Raw genomic sequence first — 17,139 nt, forward strand, 5'->3', positions numbered from 1 at the left:
ATTCATTTCATTAGCCATGTAAACAGCTTAGTAGCAATACTGTCTTGCTCGGAATAGGGGAAAAAACTGGGATACTTTGTGCTCGCAAACATAGTCACAGTTGCACAAATCTGCCTAGTACATCTTCAGTCTGACCTGCTGGTCACTGCAGCTCCTCTGGAGCAGTTGCAGTTTAAGGGTTTCACTCAAGGGCATATCAGTGGGAGTAATGAGGGGCAAAGTAAAGCACTGCTTAATCAATTTCAGCATCTAGCTTTATCTTGCCAGGGATTAAACTGGCAACCTTCCTGCAAGAAATGTGCTTTTCCACCACTGAGAATAACATTAGATCACCAAACTCCATGTGCTAATAGACCTTTTTCACAGCAAGCATTTGGATTGTTGGCATTAGAGTATCATACAAGTGTATCATATAGGACAGTGAGGAGGTGGTTGATGTGCTCCCACACAGGCCTGAGATGAGGCTTCTGCGTGGGTGGGCCCTGACTGTGTAGAGGCTATACAGCAAAGCAACTATTTATTTTTACCTCTATATACTTGCATGTATATACAGTACTAGAACTTTAATACCAGTAAGATGTCTTTGTAATATTAATATAGATTAAAAGGGCTGCAAATAACAATTTCTTTCATTAACAATTAATTTGCAGCTTATTTCCTGATTTATTAATTAGATGTCTGGTCAATGAAATGTCAGAAAATTGTGAACAATGTTGATCATATCATGTCTTGTTCTGTCCACAATTCAAAGCTATTCAGTTTATTGTCATAGAGGACTAAAGAAAAAAAAGAATTTGGACATTTTTTTAAATGAAAAATGATTCAGAAAGACTAACTGAATCAGAATAGTTAGTGATTAATTTAAAAGTAGATTAATAATTGATTAATCCCTAGAGCTGTAAAGGTTAATAGGTTGAATCTAAAAAGAAATGGACAAAATATGCAGATAAAAGGGATTTATATTTCCAGACGCGATGTAATAAAATGTGAACAAATCAGTCACATCCAGCATTTAGTTTTGTTGAATCAGTCAACCGCAGATCCAAGAATAATCTCAGTAACATCAGTTACACATTTTCGCCACTACAATCTTGATCCACTGCTCAGTGCCATCTGTGCTGGCAGCTCTAGCGCTACTAGTCATGGTGTGTCAATATGCTAGCAATGCCGTGGCATCTACTGAGGCTCCAGATGGATGACACACTAGCCACAACAACGGCACACACTCAGATCTCAATAAGGGAGCATTATAGTAACACGACAACACAACAGACATGCCTCATTTGTTGTCTGGGCTGGGAAACACTGTACTCACTGGGCCCCTCTGGCCTTGGGTTGTCGAGGAGCTAAATATTTTTGGAGGTGTCTTTGGAATGAGCGTCACTGCAGAAATGTTTGGTGCTGGCTTAAAATAGCAGCTGGAAGAGGCTGTGCTGGAGTAAATAGACCTGTTATTAAGCAGTTCCTCTCTTTATGAAGGGCCTCACTGGCCGACCAGAAAATTACCATGGAAGGAAGGGACTGCAGCGATTCTTAAGACAGCTTTAAAAACTGCCTCCATCTCACAGTCAGGGTTAGAGCTCCATTATATTTTTCATTTCAAACTGCTACACTTCTAATCCGACCTTAATTGCTTGACCAGACATCATCTTGGTTGGTGTTCAGCATGATGTTTTTACTGATTGTGCCTCAGCAATAAAAATAAAGTCTTATAAATCCATGAGGACTATTCTTCAGTAATGACAAGGTAAAATGGTACACATGTGGTGACAATACCATCTTCCAATATTCATGCAGACTTTCTATAAAATTTCCAAGTATTTGAAGCCTTTTTTTAACCTTCAATAAGAGTATCAAAACAATTTTTCACACATTTTCCAGACCTATGCAACTGTGGAGGGGCTTGTCAGAAATGTACTGATCCTGGTCACTGATGCGTGACAGAGCTGGGAACGGAAAATTTGGCTCAGCTCTGTTCCAGACACACGCAGGAGATAAAGTCAGGGTGAAACTGGACACTGGCATGGAAAAATAAGACACGAGGAGCAACACAGGAGCTGCTTGTTTAGTAGAGGAAGACAAGACTATCTGCTGTGACAGCACAACCCACAACAGCCTGCTGCTGCACTGTTGTACTGTCATAAAAATATTCTCCTTGGTCCTTGTTGCTCACCAATTAATAGTTATCACAGAAAAAAATTCTAGAGACAAAACCATCATATTACTGTTTGCTTGTGAATTCAAGGTTATTCTGCTGTTGCACTCATTTTATACACTCGGCTAATAATGTGATTATAATTCTGAATTGGCTTCCACTACTTTCTGTCTTCATCTTTGACTCTATCTTGCAGAAGTACAATTACATAAAATGTGGGTGGCACTAATAATACTGAACTGAAGTGGGTGATCATGAGAGAACAAAAGCAAGATAAAGGTTTTAACTATCCTACAGCAAAGGATAGAGTGCTTCAAACATCAAGTCAAGTCTTTTTCACAGAAAATCTTGAACGTTCTGCTGTAAAACACATCCAACTACACCCTTCATGTGGCTGTGCACCCTGATGTCAATATACAATCAATTTACTGTTTTATAAAACAAATAGAATACGCACTTGTTTATAAATGACATCATCATAAAATATAATCTACAATTACCTGTATCATTCATCCAATTTTTGCCTTGCCTTTATATCATTTTGAGTTTAAAAGCAGTTATTCTACAGTCTCAGAGTATTTTAAACCACTGCTGATATCAGATGTTGAAAGGGATAATTCAGACTTTTTGGATTTGGATTATAAGGTACTTCTCCAGAATCAGTGCATTAGGAACAGTCGATGGTGGCCTGTAAACTGCCATTTTATAAGCCTAATATTGCTTTCTCTGAAGCAACCAGACACAAACTAACAAACCAGTCCAAGAGAGGGATTGACCAGAAACTCTAAAAACCCTATTCTAAATATAGTGTTCACTTACAAGGAGGTTTTGCTGCTGATTCTGCAGCCATACAACCCCACATGAAATTATCCAAACTATCCCTTTGTTTTTTTTAAAAAAAAGAGAGAGATACATTAATGTTATTTCTGTTGAAAAAACAAATTAATTTCCATCTGTGCTCCTAAAAATAAAAATAAGAGCAGAGCCCTGAGTATGTTCTTCCTCTGACTGTTTACCTGCTGACCCAGTTGGCTGGGATGCCATGCAGGGCAAACAGAGTGAACTGAAGGTGGTCTGTGGTGCCAGAAGCTTCTTTGCTGCTCCTTCCCTCTACGCCTTCTCCGTCTGCCGGCTGGGGCAAAGGAGGGGAGTGGAAGGAAGATGATGGGGGGCAGAAGGAGCGCAAGTAGAGCTTGGCCAGGTCGTAGACAGCCTGTGTCAGCAGGGCCATGCTCTCCTCCACAGGACTGGTGTGACCTGTCAGAGTCAGGTGGGGATCAGTGTGAAGTCATGGAGGTATTACGATAACAGCTGGGACTGTAAACACAGTTATTAGAAGATGTATATGAAGCAGTGAAGAAAAAAACAAATAGTTTTAATTACCTGTTCATCAGTAAAGAAAAGTACCTTTAGACACTGTCCTTATTGTAGACTTGACTGTACTATATCAGATATTTTTTCCTGTAATATATCGTTACACCACAGTGACATACATCCTTAAAGGGAAGCTTTGGATTATATGAAGTGGGGTTATTTGAGTTCAGCACACCCCAGTTTGTAGAAGCAGAGAGGAGAACCAGCATGGAAGTTAAGCAATGCACTGCTGTGGACAGGATCAGCAACAAAACGCATTTTAGCCACCTAAAAAATGTCCACCCCCTCCAAAAACAGATCAGTATCAGCTTAAGTGTGCTATAATTAGAATATTTTCCCTGCTTTATCTTGCTGTCAGACAGCCTTTTCCAACAGGAAACCACCACTATGTAAGCCAGATATTTCTCTTTCTAGAGCGACAAGACTCCTTAAGGAAAAAACAGAAATTTTACATTGCTGAATATGTGACTTTCTTATCTACCACTGCCTCAATTAGTAAATTTGTTTGTGTTATTGTGTAACTTTAGTTTGAAAGGTTAGCTCCAACTTACCAAAGTCGCATAATATCACAAACCAACCCACTGTTTTTCTTTAAGGAGTCTGGTTGGTTTGGAGAGAGCAATATTTGGCTTGTATAATGGCATTTTTCTGCAAGAAAAGGCTGTCTGACTGCAAGGTATAGTGATGAAAATATTGTAAATATAGTGTACACTTAAACTGATATTGATTTTTGGATGGCCTTTATTAAGTAGCAAAAATACATATTGTTTCTGATCCTGTCAGCAACAGCTTTGCTGCTCTGTATGCTGGTTCTCCTCTCTGCTTCTCCAGATTTGCATCTGCTGTATGTAACACACTGACTAATGATAAGTACCTCATACAAACTTCAAATAATCCAATTATCCCTTTAATAAGCTGTCCATGGTGGTATTATGGCCATTATTTAATGCGCTTGACTACTGCCAGTACATTATTTGTTTTGTTTTTTTTGTTTGTTTGTTTTTTTTCTTTGGACGGCAAAAAATATGGCCAAATGGCGAAACTCTTTTCAACAATTCTGTGTTCATTTTATATTCTAAGAAGCAACAAAGAAAGCTTAATTGTATGTTAAGAGGCCGAGTATGACGTGTATAGCTGTGGAACTTACCATTTGATGATTGAGCAGATGATGAGGACCCCAACTACAAAGCAAAACATGTCAGTCTTAGAAAGACATTCTTACATCTTAAACACACTATGTTTGAATGTGTGCATACAGAATGTTTCAAAAGCCCACCTTGGGTGAGCGTGTCCTGGGTAAATTGACGGAGTGTCGCAGCCTTTTCACTGCCTCTGTGATGGCTTGGGTCTCCACCTCATCCAGAGCACAGCAAAGATTCTTCAAAGTCTGTACCAACCGGTCCACTGTCTTATACTGGGTACTCTGAATACAGAAACACAGAGCAGGTTCACAAGTATGCGTGCTACAAACCGCATCAGTCGTCACATACTCATACCAGCCTGTTGCAAAAGCAGTTCCCTTCTGATGTGTACTTTTGTTTATTGTAAAACCCATTGTTTAACACAAGTACAACACATCAGGAGGTCTCTGAGAAAATTACAATTAATCAAACAGATTCTCATCTAAACAGCATTTCAAACTCTAACCAGCCTACTGTCCGTGTATGCTGCTTCAAGCAAGGCTCAAAACAACATAGATTTCACTGCTAAAAGTACATTGATCACTTTACATGCTATGACTGTGTCACAGTTCACTTAAATAAATCTTGATGCCATTATCAGGTTTAAACTGGGTTGAGGGTGGGGGGTAGTTCTCAGTCTGCATTCAATTAGCCCACAATAACTTACAATGGCTGAAAAACACGTGCCATTTCTACAAAGCCTGCCTTCCAGGAATGCCCTAGGCTACTGACATTTACGTGTGAAGTATTATACAATGTCTGGAGTCTTCCATCACTATTCAAAGACAGTATTTGTGTGTAGAGTCAGGGGTGGGACCACATTCCCACTATACAGACAGATACACAAAATTCAGTTTTAAAATCTATATCTCTCTACACAGTATGGCACAGATACTGTGGACATTTAACTAACTTCACATATACATTAAAGTTAATACTGTCATTAGCTTAAAAAAACTCACAGAGGAACAGGTAAAAAGTTTAATGTACAACAGCAGACAGGTACAATGGACTGTTTTATGCTTTCCAAACTTAAGACCTGGAAATCATCAAACTCATTTCCCAGCCTTTTAATTTATTTTCCAGACCTGCACAGGGGAGCACATGTACCTCATTTTGCAGACAGATGTTGACTTGATTGTGATAGCCTTCTAAATAATCGGCCAGGCCTTGTCTGCAAGAGGATACACAAAGAGAGATAAGAGAGGAATGACAAGAGGAATCAGACTGTTTCACTTATTATCAGTCAGGGCCACTACACCTTTTTCAAAGTCAATTTGAAGCACTTCTCAAGTTTTTTTGAAGGTACAGTTTCAATCTTTTCCAGACCCTTACAGCTGTGGTAAATTGCATATTTCTATATATAAATACATATAGAAATGCTCAAAATGATTAGGCCCTATTTAATTATTACGTTATTTCATTAAATCAAATGTGAGTAACTATAAACAACCAAAAATATGTTTTGAGGCAGAATTCTACTTCTATTGAGGGGTGACAAATTAAAGGAAAGCAAAACAAAGCTTCATGTTTCATGTGTCACCTATTTGTAAGTAGACTTGGCATCCTATACAGCATGGATGAGGTAATATAGAACAATCAATCAAAAAGTTACTAGACAAATAACTCCTTTTCAATCTTTAAATTTTTTGTTTTCAACCCAATGCTCATTGTAACACCAACCTCCTGTCATGCTGTCATCTGTTAGCCTCCAAAGGCAAACACAACAAGGCTCTGACTTAATCAATTTTCTAAAAAGCAAACTATTCAGTCAGATTGTGATTTATTATAAAAGTAATGCAAATACAGTTTGGGTGAGGAGATGCAATCTAAAGCTCACTGCTCGATGTAACAGAATCCTACAAACTGGTCCTTTAACTAAAAATGATAATGCTATCGTCAAAATGTAGTATAAAAAAACACTGTAATTAAGCAGCAGAGAGAGAGCAGAAGGGAAATCCTGTAGAAATCCGAAAGTTTTCTGGAGGGTTCCTAATTAATTCATTCTGCATCATTTCAGCAAACTAAACTAAAACACAACATTTAACAACTACATAAGCATTTTGAAGACTGAACTTTAGATGCAACTAAAAGAAAATTGAAATACCAAACCCTCTGATGGGAAGGCTATCATGCTGCTTGACTAGAAAACAAAATCTTAAGAACTTCATGCCTTTTTCTGGCATCTTTTCTCGTACCTGGTGACATTCTCCTTGAATGGCCTGTCCACTTGGCCCAGGTGCTTCTCTAAATCTATCCGAGACTCGTCATCTTCCGCCTGAACAAAAACAGTCATGATTTACCAGCCAAGCACATAAACTGACAGATAAGCAGGTGCCAAAGTCTTAGTGATACATCATCATTATAAATCACTGAGATCATTTCTCAGAATGAGGATCACGTGTTGTCAGTTTCCAGCAGCAAGTCAAAAGTTAAAAATGAATCTTAGTGGTACAACATGAAATGTATTACGTCACAGTTCAGTAAAATTCTCCTATAAAGTTTATATGACCTCATATGTCAGCCTGATGGAGTGACTTACACTGCGAGCCAAGTCTCTTCTCATGGTGGAGTGAGAGAGTAGCTGTAATGTGATCTCATTCTCCCACTTCCTGCAGTTCTGGACGTACTCATGGCTGCCTAGACTGTGTTTACTGTGGCACAGGGCAACAGAGAGAGACACAGTTAAGAAAATCACACTATATGTTGGGGACAAGAATGAGCAATGACTGGAAAAAAGAAAGAACACAGAGCGTAATAAGTCCTTCTGTGGGATGAACTGTGTTATTTTTCAGAACGTTAGTCAAAGTGGATTATACCTCATACCACAGAACATTTCCAGAAATGTAAAGTAATATTTGTTCAGTCTATATTCTGGAGGAACACACTATTTACAATGTGCTGGTATTATTTTGTTTGTTATTTGTGGTACTGATGTTTGGAAAGGTGTTGAGAACACTTGTTAGAGCCGCATAATTAGTTATTTAAAAATTAATACTCACCAACCAACAGTGTAATGCAGCAATAGTACCCATAACCAATGTCTCAAATTAGCTTTTAGGCTCATCTACCAAGAACTGATATGTTAAAAACACCTCCTACCAAGAATATTTCTGAACACCCACAATAATAAAAAGTGAATCTCTGAAAGAATATTTAATTCTTTGGAGATATACTGTATGTCCAGGATTGTTAGTTTGGATGTTTTGTGTAGAGTCAGCCTTGTACACTTTGAAAAAGCAATATGTAAGACCCTGGTGTTCAAAAATGAACACTGAAGTCCAAATAGCGAGTTGTAGATGCTCTTTTAAATAGATTGAGAGAGAGTTTGAGTTCAGTGACTGCCTGCCTCACTGTCTGCTAGACTGACATTTTGTTCAACATTGAACCATTATATACATCTACTCTTCTTCTTATAACTCATAAACAGACACTTACTCATTCTCCAAAGATTCTGAATTAATTTTTACTCTATGTAAAGTGAATTAAAGTGAAATGGGCGAACAATAACAGATGATCCACACCAAGAAGGAACTTTCAAAGGAGAGGTTACTGAGGAGACAAAAATCTGAAGGAGAAAAAAGACAAAAGCCTGTATACAAGGCCTTCAGTTGCAACTTGTTTTAACAAGTTATCACTAATCTGCCTGGGGACCCTCATTAATGTATCTAAGAACAAATTAACAGTTGGGTTTTGGCAGACGGTACCTCACTTCAGGCTCTATCCTGAGAGGGCCCTGTTGACTATGATTAGAGAGTGAAGCCATGATATCGTCTTTGAATGGATCAAAGCATCCATGGTAATCATGATTTACAGGTCTTTATTATACAATAGCTCTCAGTGTGTGTGCGGGGTTTGAAAGATTTCATTAAAGAAGCAGAGAACAACCCCCCCCCACAAACCATAGGAGATCTCTGACTGTCTCCATGGTTACCACAAGTACTGACAGAAAAAGATAACATTCATCTGTTAAGCAACTATAATCACAACCCATTATTGCACACTACCTTATACTACAATGGCTACCTGTATCTGTTAGAACTGATTTTAAAGACCTTTTACTTGTTTGTAAAACTGTGAATGACCTTGCTTCTCGCTTGTTCTAATTTTTAGTCTCCAATATTTTTTTCATTTATTGTTTTTATTTGTTTCCTGTCTGTGTTGTTTTCATCTTTCTATGTGGAGGGCTTTGGGCTGCATGTGCAAATGAAAGGTGCTTTGACAAAAAAAGATGAGTTGAGTTATGAAACTCTGAACAATTGGGCGTACTGGGCCTTTAAGTCTCAGTATGGGAGCAACTATTCCCATGTATCCCAGATTAGAGGGAGAAGAGAATTTGGTGGAGGAGGGTACAGGGCGGGATATAGAAACATCAGTCAGTCCACTCTGTACAATGTTTTGAGAGGATGCCAAGATGAGACTAACAGAGAAAAAGAGAGAAGAAAGAGAGACACGACGAAAACAAATGAAACCTATTCAAAACCTTGTGTGTACTCACTTCTGCAGCACCTCCTCCCGGCCACAGACTTTGAGCAGGTAGCTGGAAAAGTCGACCTGGTCCAGGTCATCGTGGACCCAACAGAGAGTCTGACTGATCAACAGCTCCACTGGAGAACTCACTGAGGGAGGAAAGGATGGAGAGATGGACGATGAAGAAGATGGTGATCGAGGTAGAGAGGGAAGGAGGGGTACAGGGTGATCAGGGGGATATTGATGGAAAAAGGGGAACCACAAGAGACCGATGTGAGGGAGGGGCAGTGAAATGGAGAAGCCAGAAAGAAGGGAGGGATCAGTTGGTGGTTGGCGCAAAAAGAGGATAAAGAGATGGAAGAAAAGGGAATGATGAGAGACCAAAAAGAGAGAGGACGTGATGAGAATGAGGTAAAAGGATTTTAAAACAACAAGATTATATCACAGTTACAGGATGCTAGGCCAAATGCAGGATGCTTTTGGCCTGTTACAGTTTTTTCCAATTCCTATCATGCATCAGTCTATACTGAAGCCAGATACTTAAAACTCTTCATACAGTCTACATTATCAACATGTATCTTCGCCAAACAGTTAATCCCACCCCCAAAACTCACTCAAACCACCAAAACACTTCATACAAGTCTCAAAATTAACTTGTTTGACCAAAACACAACATTTCTCACTCAGAATAATACATAATAAATTATATAATACATAATACACTAACCAAAACTTATTATACTATATAGTTGTCAATGATGAACTATCATCTTTGAAGTTTGAATATCTGCATAGAGAAATTTACTTGTGAAAAATAAAAAGTTTAAACAGAAATACCTAAAAAAAAAAAAAAAGAGAGAAACATCATTAACGTGTACAGTATAATCACTCATACTCTACAGTACTGTGTACTGTCTTCTTTTGTCTGTTAGGTAACAAGTCTAACTAGAATTACTGCCTTGCGGTTGTGTGCCACTGCAAACCAGTCAAGTTGCAATTTACATGCATGTCTGTGCAGACTCAGATAACACATTTAGCTAAGACTTTGAATGAATGTAATTAAAGGTAGGAGGTCAACGAGAAGTTGACCTTTGACCCTCCAAACTCTAATCAATTTAGCATTTAGTCTTAGTGGACGTTTGTGCCAAATCTGAAGAAAATTTCTCAAAGCATTCTTGAAATATCGCATTCACAAGAATGGGACAGACATGATGGCATAGTGACCTTGAACTTTGACCTTTGACCAGCAAAATCCAATCAGTTCATCTTTTGAGTCCAACTGGTCATTTGTACCAAGTTTGAAGAAATTCCATCAAGGCATTCTTGAGATGTTGTGTTCACAAGATTGGGACTAATGAACAGACGGACAGACAGACAACCCAAAAACATAATGCCTCCATGGCTGTCGTCAATGCGGAGGCATAAAAACAGGACACGTGGGTAGACTGTCAGGTGAATTTCCAATCAGCTGTGTTTGGAATGATTATTATTTTATTTTATGGTAGATATTCTGCTCAGATTTTCTATATATTTCAACATGGTTACTGTAGAAATTATTCTGTTTTGAATGTGTTTCAACAGTTTTGAAAAACAAAAAATGTGCTGCTCATATTTAGTGTTTTGCAGGTGGTGGAGTATGAATGGGAAGTGAGTTCGCAGATTTTGGTCATTGAAAGCATTTTGTGTGAAAGCTATGAAAAATGATTCACACTTTGGTCCACATAGACTTCACTTTCACTGACTGTGTGAAGAGTTTTGACAATTTTTGTTAGCAATTGAAAAAAACTGTCCTAGAAACAGATTTTCTGCTGTGGGAACTGAACCCTGAACCTTACAGTTATCAGAATTTCTCTAACCGCACACCATCCTGCCATGTTTTGGACGGCTCAGGCTTCAATTAAAACCAAACCTGTTCTCGAATCAAAGGACTCACAGCGGTGTGTTGGGGAAAGATATTACGTGAGGGATTTTGGGACAGCTCGAGGTGTTTGTGTACACTCCAATATCTGATGTGTCCGGCCAGAGGAAGACTGGGTGGAGAGCGTAACCTGATACACAGCAGATTATTCCACTGTTTAGCTACTTCTACAGAGGTGTTAGCACAGTCTCAGCCTTGCCAACACATAAACATGGGCAGACAGATACAAAGACAGATACAGACACTTCATACAGAGGGCCATCTCAGCTTTGGACACACACTCAGGTTACTTAATAGAGGCTAACAGACTCACAAGGAGGGAGACCACCCCTGGCTCCAGCAATAACAGTCCTCCACCCTTCAGAGGAATGGTGCGTCTTTTCTTACTGCTTACACTGGTAGCTTTAGCTTCATGGCCCCGTACGCTTGTGTGGTTGTGTTGGTGGTCGCCGAGGTTATACATGTGTTGCAGTGTTTTCTAACAGAGCAATTAGACAGACCACACCTCATTTTGTGAGCGCTCTGAGGTGGTGAGGGAATTCCCAGCAGGGCATTTTTGAAGGCACCAGTTAAAAGAGGAGAAAATTCCTGCGTCGCATGCTGGTAACCATTTCACACGTGGTTGGGGAATGGTATTGGCTGGGTCACATGCAAAAATATTGGTGGTCTATTTGACATAAATACACACACAAGCCTAAGAACTAAGGAGTAAAGTGTGACGTTTAAGGGACAGTTCGCCCAAAATAAAAAATGCATATTTCTCCTCTTAGCTGTGGTGCCATATATCCATGTCTGTCTTTGCTCAAATACAATAGAACTAGATGACACTTGGCTGCTTAAAGCGGCAAAAAAAAAAAAAAAAGAAGAACATTTGAAAAGCTCAACATCAATGTCTCTTTCCAGAATTCATGACTTGCTTACTCAAGATAATGCACAGACCTTGATGTGAACAGTTTTATGCTGGAACCATTTTCTTTCTACAGAACTACACTTGCCAACCTATTCACTACGCTAGCAAGCTCAGGGGTGATAATGTTAGCTTAGCTGAGCAGGGACGCAATTAATGTTTACATCACGCACTGTTATGAGCATGAGCCTGTCGCTCATGTGTAGATACAAGCTTCCTTCTGAACAGGTCAGAGGAAAAATATGCTATTTTAATTTTGGGGTGAACAGTCCCTTTTAATAAATAACTGGTGTAATAAGTAACCTATGATGCAGGCTTCAGCTCCAATCATTGTCATGTAGGATCAAGAATTGATGGGCTGGTGAGAGGGCGGAATAAAGCCAGAAGTCACTCAGCACTTGTTAAATCCACAGGACCCAATATATTTCAGATGTAAACGAGGAATGATCTAATTCCTGCATGACTCAGAGGAAAGAGGGAGATTGCTGCTTCTGTAACAAGTCCAACTGTCAGACACAGATTCAGGGACAAAAGGGAACATGAGGGCAAATTAAAAACAAAAGTTAGGAGCAAAAGTACAATGTTATAGCATAACAGCAGAGCAAAAAATGGAAATTTATGATAACATCATGCTGTGATAGCTTCAGTGAATCCAGGATGCTAAGAGCTTATCTCATGAGTTTAATCTTTTTCAGTTCAACATTCTCACTCTGTTGAACTCTCACCTACAGTTAAAGTCTCCTTCATGTCTCACTACATGAACACAAACAAATCAGCATGTTGTCCTTGACAAACAACTTGGGGACATCTTGAGACAAACAAGATGCATCATTAATTAAAAGGTGCAGATTTTAAAAGGCTGTTAAAGTTGTTTAAAATCTTACTTAAATTTACACCCATTATCATTTTGGAGAGACCTGTCAGTATATTGCAACACATCTGAGAATAAATGGTATTGACATGAATTCTAAATGCAACAATAAACATATGTATAATGCATTTTATAAAAGAAGGAAAATTACTCCTAAAGGAAAAGCATTCTGGGACAACATTTTACAGGTACTGACTGGCAGAGGATATAGTTATTACCATTTTTTTTTTTTTTAACACACAAATTTTGCAATGACACACCTGAATCTTTGACATTTTATCATTGTATCTACTCTTGATCTGATTTTGCAAGGATCAGATATTTTACAAAAGTAACCATAATATGAAGTTTGAGTGCAGAAATGTCACTAAATGTTTTGGAAATGATGATTATAGAGCTGATTTTATTGCAGACTTGTTGATCCTGAAGAGCTAATTCCACATACACAAGAGGAGGATGGAAAATAATATCCCCAACCTCCTGAGTTTTTATTTGAATTCTATGACTATATTGTGACTACAGCTCAGGGACAAAAAAGTAACAAAACTCAACCTAACCCTAATCCTAATCCACACAACATACATACAGCAACAGTGACGAAAATTACTGTATGTAATATTTAGTTTTCTTTTCTCGTTTCACACTTACAAAATCTATGTAACCCATATTGTTTTTTTTTGTTTGTTTAAATCCATGATGATTGTGTCTTGTGTCTTTTCTCTGAACTTCTTCAGAATACCATTAACAGAACACATCTGAATTGTTTGTATATATTAACGTTTATTAATGTACTAAAAAATAGAATATAGACAGAATAAATGTACATGTCACAAAATGTTGCCTACATTTTGTGCTTTGAGAATGAAAACGTTCTGGGAGTCGCTGAGGCTCTTGTCTTTAAGTCTGAAAGGAGAAACATGATGATGTTCCCACCTCTCAAACACACTCTCAGCCGCAGACAGTAACCTGAGACCCAAATCTCTGCATTTCTTCCCTCAGTCATTCTCCCTCCGTCTATTTTATACAAATGTTCTAATTTGTCTTTTTTCTTTGTAAACTTTAGCACTTACTCTCTTCGTAAAGATGCTTTATTTTCAATCTCTCTTTATAAAGTCATGCTTTTTCTCTTGTTCCATTTTCTTCTCCCTTTGCATTTCTTTCTGCTCTTCCTCTCCCTTCCTCCATCTCTCTCTGCCTTCTTTCTCTTTCTAGTATTGCTTTCTATGCATTGCTTTTACCCTCTCTCACTCCTTCCATGTCTCCTCTTCAACCACAGTATGTTAGGAATCCCCAGAAGCCAAGCAGTTCACAGCCAAGCCCTGGAAGAATCGATTGTCTTTCTTTCTGCCTGCTAGAAAAAGGCTAAAAGCTACAACAGAATGACACTAGTATTAACAACAATAAATTTCAGAACATCCAAATCTCCCTTTTGAAATGTTGGGCAATATATTTCAACTATTCATTAGGAAAAGTCTTGTAAAACTAAATAATTCTTTACTCAAGTATGCTTTTCATTGTTACTTTCAGCATAATTACATAAGACAATCTTCCACAAATAAATGTAATGACCTTTTGCAACATTGAGTAAAAGCTGCAAAATCTCCACTGCAGATGAAAGTCAGAAAAAGGGGGTAAAGGAATGTGGTGAACTTAAGAGGAGTAAATTAAAGAAGATAGAGGGACAATGTGTGACAGAAAAAAGCCAGAAAGAAAGGACAGAAGAAGACAGCAGAGCAAGGCAAGTGAGGAAAACTGATGAGGACAGGACAGATGAGGACAGAGAGCAGGGTGATACATTACTGATGTCTGATGCCTCATGTCTCTGAGGTGATGACAGGACTAAGAGATTTAGGAGGACAACAGAGGAAGACAGAGAGGAGGAGAAGAGAAGGAGGGATGAAGAGATGCTGCACAGAAACAAGGGTGGAGGAAAATACTGTCATGCAAGAGAAGGGAGGGGAGACAAATTGAGAAAAAAAAAGAAAAACAGGAGGTAAAGTGAGCAAAAGTAAAATGGAACCAGAAATGCAACAGAAAAGTGTCAGAAAGAAATGGAGAATGAGAAAAGTAGCAGGGTGCAAAAGTGCCCTTCCTGCCCTCTATCTCTCTCTAGCCTTCTGTCCGAGCTTCGAGCAGAACTGAGGCCTATTGTTCCGGAGAGCGGATTCCAGCAGTGTCCAACCAGAGGAATCCAAACACCAACAATGTGGGTCAACACGCTGCTGACAACATGGGAAGTCAACCAGGAAACAACGAACTAGACATCATACTAGGAAAGAAGGAAGCGTTATCTAGGAAGTGACCTAGGTAGAGGGAGTAAAGGAGGTGAACTTAGCAGAAGCAGGAAGATGAGGAGTCAACGCAGGAATCTAGAAAAGTACAATTAGGCGAAGAACGAGGAAAGCAGTAAATCTACTTCCTATAGGTTGTTGCCGTTGAACTGGGCTACAAAGAGTCATGTCTGGGTCAGTAGGACAGCTGTTACATACACACACTAGAGAGTGGGGAGGACTCAACTATGTATAAATATATGGGTTGGCTGTCATACAAGAAATAATTCAGTGGGGTTGTTAGATACAGTGTTGACTAGTAATTTTCAGCATTTTTCACTGACAAAAACGAGACAATAACTAAATAAACATTAATTTATGATGACAAAAACTATGATGAAATCTATTGAAAACAAGACAAAAATGTTCAGGAGATACAGACAGGGAAAAGATTAAATCTCTTTGTGTGGCAGGGAAGTTAGATGCACACAGCTGGTTAGAACCAATCTCTCTGGGAAGTCTAAGAGTATGGTAATTCTAGAGAAATGTTTAAATAATGGATTACACATTAATTAAACCTTTTAGATTTTAGTTGACAAAAAAATCTAGTGTAGATTTAGTTCACTAATACCTTATCATATTTAGCCAACTAAAACTAGACTAAAATGAAAACAATTCAGATGGCTTTAACTAAATGGCATTTTATCCAAAAGATTAGGACTAAAACTAAATCAAAATTTTGCTGTAAAAATTAATGCTGGTCAACTAAAAATAAGACAATATAACAACCCTTACAGAGGCAGCTCAGCAGACATACTACCAAACACATCGACACACACAAACAGTGGCCTAATGCTGATCCTCATGGACCCACATAGACGGTGGTGAACTTGGTCACACAGTTGGGATAATATGTCTGACAAAAAAGCCCACTGGATTGGCTGACAGCCCCCAGTGTGCTTGGCTTCAGATCCCAAAAGACATGTCAATCACAGTGGTTGTAGTTTTGTGTGTGTGTGTATAACGAGAGGTTAGCCAACAACAGCTCCCCAAACAGGCAGGGAAAGAAACCAAAAATCTTAGTGGGCCCTTGAAAAAAAATAAAAATACTCGACTCCAGTCCCTTTTCCCAACATGGCTACTTCAGGGCGAAGGGACAAACCTTTATTTGTGCGGAAAAGGAACGAAGTGTACTTCCCACGACAGAAAAAATGAAAAGGAAAAGAAAAAAAGAGGGGGGGTAAGGAGTTTGGCAGCTGTGAATGTCGTTTCCTCCTTCAGAGCTCTCATATCTGCAATCTGAGCTGCTCACTCTTAAAGGCAAAGAGGGTACAAGGTTTCACTTTTGGCTGACTTAAAGGCGATAGTGTACCATCTGTATTGTGGATTTTCTACAATTCTTAACACAGGGCCATTCTTGGAATTAAATGTTTATGCTCAACAAAAAGAACACAGTTCAACATCACTAAAACACAGAGGATGAAGACTGCTAAAATCATTTTCCCTAATTAAAATTCAAACACCATCATTCGCAATTTTCATCAGTATGTTCTAGTGTAAAATCTGCCATGTGCTCTTTTCTTTCTTCATGGTAAAAACGGATTCAAAGATGGTTCATATGATACACATTTCTGTCAGTGGATGCTTACCATCACAGGTGAAGGTTACAGGCTGCTGAGATTCTGAGATTTCAATAGAAACCTTGACAGAGCAGCTGTTGTCACCTCCTCCGTCTCTCTGGGTAATGACAGGGCTGAGGACGTAGCCGGGGTTGGTGGACATGTCGCCATGAGGGAATTGGGAACGCAGGCTGGTGGGGGAAAAAAAAGAGCAGAGTCAACACTTTTTTCCCCCGTATTTTGGTCTACTTGGCCAGTGAAAACAAATCAGGGGCAGCCAGAGCCAGCCTGGCATATGGATCAGATTGCTTGGATGAGGCTAGTGGAGGCATCATGAGCAGTACAACAGAAAAACTAGATGGAGGGGAGAAAGA

General features: G+C 38.9%; 1 protein-coding gene across 1 annotated transcript in view; it reads right to left on the minus strand.

Moving 5' to 3' along the window:
• The window catches only part of pik3c2a (phosphatidylinositol-4-phosphate 3-kinase, catalytic subunit type 2 alpha), a 56,596-nt gene that overhangs the window by 17,862 nt on the left and 21,595 nt on the right, over positions 1-17,139 (minus strand). The window contains exons 4-11 of the mRNA XM_084734266.1: positions 16,796-16,956; positions 9,209-9,329; positions 7,253-7,364; positions 6,909-6,988; positions 5,821-5,884; positions 4,806-4,952; positions 4,677-4,710; positions 3,172-3,412 (exon numbers count right to left, since the gene is read on the minus strand). Of these exons, the coding sequence (XP_084590392.1) occupies positions 3,172-3,412; positions 4,677-4,710; positions 4,806-4,952; positions 5,821-5,884; positions 6,909-6,988; positions 7,253-7,364; positions 9,209-9,329; positions 16,796-16,956 (960 nt within the window). The remainder of the gene's footprint in view (positions 1-3,171; positions 3,413-4,676; positions 4,711-4,805; positions 4,953-5,820; positions 5,885-6,908; positions 6,989-7,252; positions 7,365-9,208; positions 9,330-16,795; positions 16,957-17,139) is intronic.

This window comes from Lutjanus erythropterus, chromosome 13 (assembly GCF_056507025.1).
Source record: "Lutjanus erythropterus isolate fLutEry1 chromosome 13, fLutEry1.hap2, whole genome shotgun sequence".
Taxonomy (NCBI): Eukaryota; Metazoa; Chordata; class Actinopteri; order Lutjaniformes; family Lutjanidae; genus Lutjanus; species Lutjanus erythropterus.